Raw genomic sequence first — 12,593 nt, 5'->3', positions numbered from 1 at the left:
ACAGTAATGTTTTGTAGTTCTTAGTGTTCAAGTTTTGCACTCTTTTTGTTAGATTTAATCTTAGGTATTTTATTTTTTTCCCATGCAATTGTGAATGGAATTATTTTATTAATTTCATTTATGTATTGTACATGGCTAGTATTTAGAAATATGATTGATTTTATATATTGATCTTTTATCCTCCAGCTTTGCTGAATTTATTTCTTAGGTCTTGTATTTTTTCCCCCACATGTGTGAGTCATTTAGGATTTTCTACGTGCAGCATATGTTGTCTCAGAATACAGACAGTTTTACTTCTTTCTATACAATTGCGATGCTTTTTATTTCTTTACTTAGCTGACTGCACTGGCTAGAACCTCTAATACAAATGTTGAATGTAAGTGGCAAGAGTACACATTCCTGCTTGTTCACAGTCTTAGGGGTAAAACGTTAAATATTTCAGCATTAAGCATGATGTTTTGCCATTAAGCTTTCAGTATTTCAGCATACTATTTATAAGATTGCAGAATTCCCTTTCTACTCATAGTTGTTGATAATATTTATCAGGAATGAGTGTTGGATTTTGTCAAATGCCTCTTTTTTTTGCACCTATGGAGATGATAATGTGTTTTTGGTCTTTATTAATATGATATTTTACATTAGTTGGGTTTTTTTAAGTTTTTTTTAATATATACATATATATATATATATTTTTTTTTTTTTTGAGGGAGAGAGAGAGAGAGGGAGAGAGAGTGCACACTAGTGGGATAGAGGCAGGGAGAGAGGGAGACACAGAATCCAAAGCAGGCTCCAGGCTTTGAGCTGTCAGCACAGAGCCTGATATGGGGCTTGAACCCACAAACTGCTAGATCATGACCTGAGCTGGTTAGACGCTTAACTGACTGAGCCACCCAGGCACCCCTTCTTTAGTTGGGTTTTTGATATTAAATCAATCTTGCATTCCTGATGTATATCCTATTTATCCACGGTATTATAATACTTCTTATATATTGCTGGGTTCACTTTGTAACTCTTTTGTTGGGGATTTCTTGGTCTATATTTATGAGGGATATTCATCTGTAATTTTCTTTTCTTGTGATGTCTTTGTTTGATTTTGGTATCAGGAGAATACTGGCCTCATAAAATGAGCTGAGAAGTGTTCCCTCTTCCTCCATATTCTGGAAGAGTTTGTGAAGGATTGGTATTATTTTTTCTTCAAATATTTGATAGAATTTACCAATTAATCCATCTGAGTTTTCTTTGTGGAAATATTTATAATGACTAATCCAGTGTCTTTTGTTGTTATAGACCTATTCATATTTTCTATTTCTTTTTGAATTGGTTTTAGTAATTTGCATCTTTATCAGAAGTTTTTTATTTTATCTAAGTCATTTAATGGCATAAAGTTGTTCATAGTAGTCCCTTATCCTTTTAATTACTGTGAGGTCCTTAGTGGTGTCCCTTCTTTCATTCCTAATTTTGTTTTTTTTTTTTTTCCAACATTTATTTATTTTTGGGACAGAGAGAGACAGAGCATGAACGGGGGAGGGGCAGAGAGAGGGGGAGACACAGAATCGGAAACAGGCTCCAGGCTCTGAGCCATTAGCCCAGAGCCTGATGCGGGGCTCGAACTCACAGACCGCGAGATCGTGACCTGGCTGAAGTCGGACACTTAACCGACTGCGCCACCCAGGCGCCCCATTCATTCCTAATTTTGATACTCTGTGACTTCTCTCTTTTTTCTTGATTAGTCCAACTAAAGGTATGTCAGTTTTGTTGATCTTTTCAAAAAACCAACCTTTGCTTTTATTGATTTTCTCTATTTTTTTATGTCATTGATTTCCACTCTAATTTTTATTATTTCAGTCCTTCTTCTTGTTTTGGGTTTAGTTGTCTCTTCCTGCTTTCTTAAGATAGAAGCTTAGATTACTAATTTGAGATATTTCTTTTTTTCTAATATAGGAGTCTTTTTATCTCCTAAACAACAGGAATTTATTTTCTTACTGTTCTGGAAGCCCAAAGTCCAGAATCTAGGTATCAGCAGACCTGGTTTCTTTTGAGGCTTCTCTTCTTTGTTTGCAGATGGGTAACTTCTGTGTTCTCATATGGCCTTCTCTCTGTCTGTGCATCCCTAATATCTCATTGTGGCTCTCTATTTTTTTTTAAAACACCTTTTTTTTAGAGCAGCTTTAGGTTCACAGCAAAATTGAAAAGAAAGTAGAGATTTCCCTTATATTCCCTGCTTCCACATATGCATAGCCTACCCCACTATCAACATCCCCCACCAGAGTGGTTCACTTTTTACAATTGGTGAACCTACAGTGATACATCATAATCATCCTGAGTCTATAGTTTACATTATGGTTTACTTTAGTATGAACATACTATGGATTTGGGCAAATGTTCAATGACATATCCAGCACTATTGTGTCATACAAAATATTTTTACTGCCCTAAAAATCCTCTATGGTCCATCTATATATCCCTTCCTCCTGTCCTCAACCTTTGTCAACCACTGATCTTTTTACTCTCTCCCTAATTTTGTTTCTCCTAGAATGTCATATAGTTGGAATTATACACTATGTAGCCTTTTCAGGTTGGCTTATTTCACTTAATGTTATGCATTTAAGATTCTTCCATGGCTTGCTACCTCATTTCTGTTTAGTACTAAATAATATTCCATTGTGTAGAGGTACCACATTTTATGTATCCATTCACCTATGGAAGAAAATCTTCAGTGCCTCCAAGTTGTGGCATGAATACAGCATGAATACAGCTGCCATAAATCCATGCATAGCCAAAAGTAAAAACATAAATTTTCAGCTCTTTTGGGCAAATAACAGGGAGCACAATTGCTGCATCATATAGTAAGAGTATGTTTTGTTTTATAAGAAACCACCAAACTCTTCCAAAATGACCATATCAATTGTCATTTCTGCCAGCAATGACTGAGCATTCCTGTTGCTTCACATTCGACATAGTTCTTGGTGCTGTCAGTGTTAACAATTTTTGGTCATTCTAATAGTATAGAGTTGTATTGAATTGTTGTTTTAATTTGCATTTCCCTGATGACATATGTGGAGCATCTTTTCATATTGTTTTTATCTTTTCACATTTTTTATTTGCCATTTGTATATCTCCTTTGGTGAGGTGTCTGTTGAAGTCTATGTCCCATTTTTAAATTGGGTCATTTGTTTCTTTTTTGCTAATTTTTAAGAGTTCTTTGTATATTTTAGATAACAGTCCTTTATCAGATGTGTCTTTTGCAAGTATTTTCTCCCAATTTGTGGCTTGTCTTCTCATTCTCATAAAATTGTCTTTTGCAGAGCAAATACTTTTAATTTTAATCAAGTCTAATTAATCAATTATTTCTTTCATGGATTGTGCATTTGGTGCCATCCCATGTGCTTTTACATACTATATTTTTATTTTCATTTCATTAAAAATATTTTCTAATTCCACTTTCTTCTTTGACTCATGGATTATTTAACTTCCAAATATTTATAGATGTCTCAAATTTCTTTCTGTTGTTGAATTCTAGTTTAATTCTGTTGTGAGAAGGGCACATACATTATATGATTTAATCCTTTTAAATATATGAGACTTGTTTGATGGCTTACCATATGGTCTATCATGAAGGATGTTCTATATACACTAAAAAAAGAATGGGTATCCTACTGTTGAGTGGAGTGTTCTAAGGATATCAATAAGGTCAAGTTGGCTGATAGTGTTATTTAAGTTTCCTATATCAATGCTAATTTTCTGCCTAGTTGTTCTACTGATAACTAAGAATACCATATTGAAGTCTCCTATTATTGTTGGATTTTCTATTTTTCTATTTAATTTTGTTTCATATATTTTGGTGTTCTGTTTTTGGTATTTATATGTTTATAATTGTTATATCTTCCTGACAAATTAACACTTTTATCATTATAAAACGCCCCACATTATGTCTAGTAACACTGTTGTCTTAAAGTCTATTTTGTCTGATATTAGTATTGTCATTCCAGCTCTCTTATGGTTACTGTTTGCATGGTATATCTTTTTTCATCCTTTTACTTTCAACCTATTTGTATCTTTTACTTTAAAGTATGTCTGTTTAGTTGGATCTTAGTTTTCTTATTCATCCTGACAATTTCTGCTTTTAATTGGAGTGTTCAATCCATTTACATTTAATGTAATTGTTAATATTGAATTTATATCTGCCATCTTGCTGTTTTCCATTTATTTCATTTTTTGTTCCTCTGTTTATCCTGTACTGCCTTTATTTTTTACCATTTTATTTAATTTATTATTTTTAATTTACATCCAATTTAGCATATAGTGCAACAATGATTTCAGGAGTAAGATTCCTTAATGACCTTAACCATTTAGCATACCCCCCTCCCACAACCCCTCCAGTAGTCCTCTGTTTGTTCTCCATATTTAAGAGTCTGTTTTGTCACCCTCCCTGTTTTTGCTTCCCTTCCCTTATTTTCCTGTTTTGTATCTTAAAGTCCTCATATGAGTGAAGTCATATGATGTTTGTCTTTCTCTGACTAATTTTGCTCAGCATAATACCCTCTAGTTCCATCCACATAGTTGCAAATGGCAAGATTTCATTCTTTTTGATTGCCGAGTGATACTCCATTGTATATATATGCCACATATTTTTTATCCATTCATCCATTGATGGACATTTGGGCTCTTTCCATACTGTGGCTATTGTTGATAGTGTTGCTATCAACATTGGGGTGCATGTTTCCCTTCAAAAAAGCATACCTGTATCCCTTGAATAAATACCTAGTAGTGCAACTGATGGGTCATAGGGTAGTTCTACTTTTAACTTTTTGAGGAACCTCCATACTGTTTTCCAGAATGGCTGCACCAGTTTGCATTCCCACCAGCAGTGCAGAAGAGATCCTCTTTCTCTGCATCCTCGCCAACATCTGTTGTTGCCTGAGTTGTTAATGTTAGCCATTCTTACAGGTGTGAGGTGGTATCTCATTGTGGTTTTGATTTGTATTTCCCTGATGATGAGTGATGTTGAGCATTTTTTCATGTGTCAGTTGGCCATCTGGATGTCTTCTTTGGAGAAGTGCCTATTCATGTCTTTTGCCCATTTCTTCCACTGGATTATTTGTTTTTTAGGTGTTGAGTTTGATAAGTTCTTTATAGATTTTGGATACTGACCCTTTATCTGATATGTCATTTGCAAATATCTTTTCCCATTCCGTCGGCTGCCTTTTAGTTTTCCTGATTGTTTCCTTCACTGTGCAGAAGCTTTTAATTTTGATGAAGTCCCAGTAGTTCATTTTTGCTTTTGTTTCCCTTGCCTCAGGAGATGTGTTGAATAAAAAGTTGCTGCGGCCAGGGTCAAAGAGGTTTTTGCCTGCTTTCTCCTCTAGGATTTTGATGGTTTCCTTCTTACATTTAGGTCTTTCATCCATTTTGAGTTTATTTTTGGGTATGGTGTAAGAAAGTGATACAGATTCATTTTTCTGCTTGTCACTGTTCAGTTTTCCCAGCACCATTTGCTGAAGAGACTGTCTTTATTCCATTCCACTGACTATTCCTTCCTGCTTTGTCAAAGATTAGTTGGCCATATGTTTGTGGGTCCATTTCTGGGTTCTCTATTCTGTTCCATTGATCTGAGTGTCTGTTTTTGTGCCATCCTGTACTGCCTTTTTATGCAGAAGAGATATTGTATAATGTACCACTTTAATTTCTTTGTTTTTATTTTGTTTTACTTATTTTCCTAGTAATTCCTTATTGTAATATATCTGAATTCATTACAATCTATTTTAGAGTAATTCTAACTTAATTCCACTTAGCTATAGAAAATTTACTCCAATAGAGCTCCATTTCTCTCTGTTTTGTAGCCATTATTATTATAAACATTACATTTTCATATGTCATAAGCCCAACAACACAGTTTTATAATTTTTGTTTTTATGCAACTATTATTCAAATTCATTAAAAAAGAGTAATGGAGGGGTGCCTGAATGGCTCAGTTGGTTAAGTGTCTGACTTTGGCTCAGGTCACGATCTCCCGGTCCATGGATTTGAGCCCCATGGACTCTCTCTCTCTCTCTCTCTCTCTCTCTCTCTCTCTCTCTGTCAAAATTAAATAAACTTAAAAAAAGGAGAGTAATGGATATTTTCAACTATCTTTTATATTTTCTATGTAATTGCCATTACTAGTGTTCTATATTTCTTTGTGTGGTTTTGAGTCACCATCTAGTATCATTTCCTTTCAACCTAAAAGACTTCCTTTCTTATTTCTTGTAAGGCAGATTTTCTCACAAGTTCTGTTCTTTGTTTTTCTGGTTAAGGTCTAAATTTTGTAACACCTGATGGCTTAGTCAGTTAGGCATCTGACTCTTGATTTTTGCTCAGGTCATGATCTCGTGGTTTGTGAGTTTGAGCACCCCATCAGGCTCTGCACTTCAAAATAAATAAACTTAAAAAAAATCTTTAAGATGTAAATTTTGCTTTCAGTTCTGAAGGATAGATTGCTACATATAGAATTCTTGGCCAATTTTTTTTTCTTTCAGCATTTTGAATATGTCATTCTACAGTCTTCTGACCTCCATTATTTCTGGTAAAAATTCAGCTGATAATTTCATTGTGTTCCTCTGTATGTGAAGAGTTATTTCAGGTCCCAGATTTTCATTTGATCATTTTTATAATATCTCTCTTCATTTATATTTGATTAGTCGATACAATCATACTTTCCTTTAATTTTGTATTGTTCCTGTTAGTTCTATGAACATATTTATGGTAGTAGTTTTGAAGTCCTTCTCCCTTAGGAGACAGTTTCCATTGACTACTTTTTTCTTCTTCTTTATGGATCCCTCTATCCTATCTCTTTGCATGCTGTAATTTTTGTTGTTGTTGAAAACTATACATTTTAAATAATATGTTGGAACAACTCTAGATTCCAAATCCTCCATCTCAGAGGTTGTTTCTGTTGTTTCTTTTTTATTTGTTTGTTTAGTAACTTACCTGGACTAATAGTGTAGCATCTGTCTCTTTTGCATTTTATAGCTGTTGATATATCTTGTTTTTCTATTTTTTAATCATTGTCTAGGCCAGCTTCCTAAAGATTGCCCCTGAGTCATCATAGCTTAATAGTGAGACAATGATTGATTAGAGGTTGTGCTTACCTTAAGCCAGTAAGACTTCTAACCTTTGCCAGTGGATCTGTGTGTGATTTGGGGAACACATTCCAAATTTAAACAGTTTACAATTCTCACTGACTTTTCCTTTTTGACATGCTTTGTTATGTCTCCTTTATGAGTGTGCTAGGTTTCACATTCATCTGTCAGTACATGGATAGTTAGTGCCCTCTCCAGTCTACTGAGCACACACAGCTTTCCAGACTACAAAGGGTATGTGTGGGCTTATCAAGGCCCACTGTGACTGTCCTATTCCCAAAATTTCCCTGTTAAATTTCTTGCAAGTCTGCTGGTCAATTTCTTGACCCTACCAGTATCAAAACTTGTAGGTAACCAAGGTGTTAGCCTTACCTGGGGCATGTGCTTCATTCCAAATCAAGTTAGCTCTTTCCAGCAGTGGAGCTGCTGGTTTTTAGGATTTTCCTATGCCCTTTTAGAACACCAAGTTAATAGAAACTGAGGGAGGATGTTGTACTCTAAATTGTTTAACCCAGCCACTTTGTTATTATTGAAAATTAAGATTTTTCTTTTGCTTTCTTTTTTTTTTTTATTAACCATTTGTTTATTTTTGAGAGACAGAGAGAGACAGAGTGCAAGCAAGGGAGGGGCAGAGAGAGAAGGAGACACAGAATCTGAAGCAGACTCCAGGCTCCGAGCTGTCAGCACAGAGCCTGATGTGGGGCTTAAATGCATGAACTGTGAGATCATGACCTGAGCCGAAGTCGGATGCTTAACTGACTGAGCCCCCCGGACACCCCAAGATTTTTCTTTTTGGTACAATGACCATCTTTATAAAGCCTTGCTTTCTTACCATTTATATCAGTTTCCTAAGCCTGTCATGACAAATTACCACAAACTCAGTGGTGTAAAACAGCAGAAATTTAGTCTCTCACAGTTCAAGGAACCAGAAGCCCAAAATCAGAGCATTGCCAGGGCTGATTCCTTCTGGAGGCTCTATGGGAGAATCTACTCTATGCCTTGCTCTTAGCTTCTGGTAGCTACCAGCGATCTTTGGCATAACATCATCCCTCCAGTCTTTGCCTCTGTCGACACATGGCCCTCTTCCCAGTATGTCTGTGTACCTGAACCTCCCTCTCCTTTCTTTTATAAAGACACCAGTCACTTGATTTAGGGTACACCCTGATCCCATATGGCCTCATCTTAACTACATCTTCAAAGACCCTATTTCCAAATAAGGTCACGTTCTGAAGTTACAGGTGGACATGAACTTTGGGAGACAATATTCAACCCAGTATTATTCATTATAATTCATTATAAAGTATCACCCAAAATCAGTATGGCCTCTCTTTTGTGGAGTAGGAGATCTTTTGAAAGATTCATTTGAAAATGAGGAGAATGGTAAAATAGCACTTGACTTTTTGTTATGATGGTTCCTCGAGTTAAACTAGTTCACACCCTCTTTTTGGCTATTTTATTCACATTGTTAAGAAAAAAGCAGAGAGATATGTGGACAGGAAAGGGTTGGCAGAGCCTTACCCTTCTCAACTCTGACTTGCATGTCTGCTTTTAATCTAGAGCCAAATAACTATCGAACTATGCATGGCCGGGCAGTAAATGGCAGCCAGTTGGGAAAGGATTACATCCAGCTGAAGAGCCTGTTGCAGCCCATCCGGATTTACTCCAGAGCCAGCTTGTATGGCCCTAATATTGGGCGGCCCAGGAAGAACGTCATCGCCCTCCTAGATGGGTAGGTCATATTTTTTAGCAGTTCGTATGACACTATTCATAAGTTTAATGGATTAATGTATTTGTATTTTTCCTGGTTACTTGTAGTCTTAAGAAAGATGGAGAGACTTTTTCCATAGTGACTTCCCCAACTCTAAATTAATGATTCTCCATCAAACAGCGGAAGAACTTCTCATCTCTCCAGGCCTTCCACAGTCAGCAGGAGGTGGTGGGACTGGGGAAGGGTATCACAATCTCTTGGGCAGGTTGGAAGGGATTACATTGTTTTAAAAAACACATTTAATATTAAAGCATTTGATAGCATTTTATATTTTTAAAAAGTCAAAATACTATTACTGTATTCTTGTGACCTCTTATAGAAAGTAAACCTTATCATAACCCTGGCCGTTGGAGCTGGATTAAAAATTTGAGAATCACTATTACTACTTGTAGATTCAAGCACTACTTAACTGATAGACTCATTAGTAGGTATTCTAGAGAATTGCTACCATGTGATTACTTTGACTGAATCTAATAATCATTTTAAGCATTGGTTATGGATGAGGCACTATGCCCAGTCTTGCTGGTGGGCCAGGCCCAATTGAACCCATGCAGGTTAGGTCCAGTTATATAGGGTCAAAGGGAATGTCTGAGGGAATGGTATGAGGAAGGCTGAAGAAGAGGAAGGCTGTATGTTGAATCCAAGACCCAAAGTGGAGATGTGACTTGAGCAGGAAGGGTGGGAACTATGAAGTGGGGAGAGTCAGAAGTTCCCCCGGAACACAGAGTATGCACCAAGACCTACCTGTTATGTGCCATCCTGTCATACTCTGGGATGAATATGGTTATTCCTGAGAATTCAAAGATGAGTAAGACATTTTCCAGTGAAGTGCACATTCTAAATGAGGTTAGATAAATGCCATATGAATACAAAGAGAGATTATCTGAGGAGAGAAACCTTTGGCTAACCTCCAGGTTGGCCCTTGTGACTTAATGGCTCTTAGAACTCTCTCTCCTCCTTTTGTGGTGCCCTAGTCTTGATCTAAGGTAATTAACATAGCAGACATTATTGAAGGTTTGAGAAAGCATACAGATTTACAGTGTAACAACATTAATAACCTGAAATTTAATTTTAGGCACTTTCCTTTTTACAAAGAATCCCTAAGTCCTTACTTCAGCTCTCCTTTCCCCAACCTTCTCTTTTCTCCCCTTGTCTCTCAAGAGCAACTTCCCCTTTTTCTTACACAACAATTTCATGATTTTGGCTCCTACCCACAAATTCAGCTCCTGGTTTCCTTTTGCATACTTTCACTGAACTTTAAAATTACTCTGTGTGTGTGGGGGGGGGGGGTTGTGATGGAAATAGGTTGATTTCATTTTATGTATTACAATTGAGGAATAAGAATCACATGTATAGAACTTTATTCATAGTTCATAATATATAATAAAGCAAGGTGTGTAACTATCGTTTTAATCCATGTAGTTATTCTTTTGGATTGTCCTTTTTCCGTAATGATTTCATCAATGTATTTCATGGTACTGAAATGCCTTTTCACTAACATGGCCTACAGGGTCAATTCACTCATCCTGCAAACGTTCCTTGAGTAACTGCTATGTTCTGGGTGTTATGTTCAGAACTAGGAATGTAATCATAAACAAAAACAGATACTTTCTCTGCCTTCATGGAGTATACAGTATGTTAAGGAAGACATGGAGATTAATTAGCTGATCTTAAAATTAAGACAATAACAAGGAGAGGAACATGGTGCTATGAATGATTATAAAGGCTGGGATTTAACTGAGTTAGGAGGTCACGGAATATGGAGTCCACTTCCCCATACATCCAAAAACTAATAGGACTCCAGAGAATAGAGAAAGTCATTTAGGGAAAAGGAAAGGTACTGATAAGAACTTTTAAAAATTTTATATGCCAGAAAAAATGGAAATTTATCTTTATTAATGTGTATGTAATAAAAATACAGTGAATTATAACTTGAAACACATAAACATTCCCAGCAACTCAACCAACAATAACAAAAATGTCAGCACTCTAAATTACCAGCTCTTTTCCAATCCTCCTGGTTATACCGATATAGTTTTACATAGTTATGATCATTCTATATGCATCATTTTGAGTTCTGCATTTTTTATTCATTGCTTTATGTTGCCCTTTTATTATTTCTACATAGTTTTCATATTTGTCATTCTTAATAGCAATGAAATATTCCATTGCATTAATGTACCAAAGTCTGCTTAAACATTCCCTCACTGCTGGGCATTTGGGTTGTTTCCAGTTTTTGTCTGTAATATATAGCACAGCTATAAACATCTTTATACAAATAGGTTTTTTATTTCTTTTGAATTATATCCTTGGGCTATATTCCAAAAAGTTGTGTTTCTGGGTCAAAGTATATGATAATTTTTATGGCTTTCATATTTGTTGCCAAATTTCTTTTCAGAATGACTTCACCAGGTTGTAGGGCAGCAGTGTATTAGTATATCTTTTTCCCCAATACCCCACAGCAATGACTGTAGTCATTTTTATTAATTTACTCTATTTTAATTAATGCAAGACTGTGCCACATGGCTGTTTAAATTAGAATTCTGTTAACTATGAAAAGAACTGAACATTTTCCAAATCCTTAGGTTGTCTCCTTTCCTGCTATCCCACGTTTGGTTAATGACACCGTAACCATTTGCCCGAGGTGCAGACCAGGAAGCCATTTTACATTCATTCCTCTCTTTTGTTCACATACTCCATTAGTTAGTTATTAATTTCTGTTATTTCTGACTTCTTAGTATCACTCATATCCCAGCTTCTTCTCATTTTTATTTTAAACCTTATCATTCTTTCTCTTAAATGGTTTTTCTATATGTAGTCTCAGACTCTAATTATTTCTCCATATATTTGTTCTGAGTAGTTTTCTCTTCTTTAATACAGCATGTGGTCAAATCACTCTTGCTTGAAATCCAAACACTTTCACATGCACCCCTGGCCTGTAGGGTCTAGTGCCTGCCTCACTTTGCAGCTAGGAATCAGCTATACCCCCTGTGCACAATCTGCCCTTAACTACATCAAAGTATACCTATGCCCCTTTTTAGTTTGTGTAATTTTCTTTGGAATATCACTCTCTACTCTCATTTTTCTTCTTTCCAATAGGTCTTCTCTGACATCCTCAGGCAGAATTTCTTACCACCGCCTCTGTCTTTATAATAGCATTTTTAATTTTTTTCTCTAGCACTTATCAAATTGATGATAAATTATTTATTTATATATCTGCCTTCCCTAATAGACTGTGGACTAGGATCAGGACATGGTCTATATTTTACTCATTTAGACTCAGAACCTATGAATACAGTAGGTGTCTTATAAATGCTTATTGAATGAATGTTGACTTATTCAACAGCTGGTTCTAAATTCATTGATCTAAAAGCAGTATGCATAAATGTGATTGTGAAGCATTGTAAATCATTGTATAGTAATTTAAATAAATTATAGTGATTTATATAAATCATAATCATTAGCTTTAGCTTTACATAACAAGTTTTAAGCTTTTTTTCTTAGGTAGTTACAGGACTAAACAGGAATATCTTCTCAGTTAGGATATAACTTCACTAGTACAGCGATAGAAACATGAAGTCTCATGTTTCTTCAGGGACTAACATATTGCCTGGAATATGAGAAATAGTTCATAAAATGCTTGTTTTATTATTTCCATTTCCTCATTGGTGAACTGGCCTTTTTTAAGTCAGTGATTTGTATCTAAA

General features: G+C 35.6%; 1 protein-coding gene across 2 annotated transcripts in view; it reads left to right on the top strand.

Annotated features, from left to right (window-relative positions):
* HPSE2 (heparanase 2 (inactive)) overlaps window positions 1–12,593 on the top strand; it is a 740,027-nt gene that overhangs the window by 493,839 nt on the left and 233,595 nt on the right. For both annotated transcript variants that reach the window (XM_047826468.1, XM_047826467.1), the window contains one exon: window positions 8,676–8,847. In XM_047826468.1, coding sequence (XP_047682424.1) covers window positions 8,676–8,847 — 172 coding nt within the window. The remainder of the gene's footprint in view (window positions 1–8,675; window positions 8,848–12,593) is intronic.

Source organism: Prionailurus viverrinus, chromosome D2, assembly GCF_022837055.1.
Source record: "Prionailurus viverrinus isolate Anna chromosome D2, UM_Priviv_1.0, whole genome shotgun sequence".
In the NCBI taxonomy this organism is placed as follows: Eukaryota; Metazoa; Chordata; class Mammalia; order Carnivora; family Felidae; genus Prionailurus; species Prionailurus viverrinus.
The sequence above is the reverse complement of the archived record's forward strand: the minus strand, read 5'-3'. Positions and strand labels throughout refer to the sequence as shown.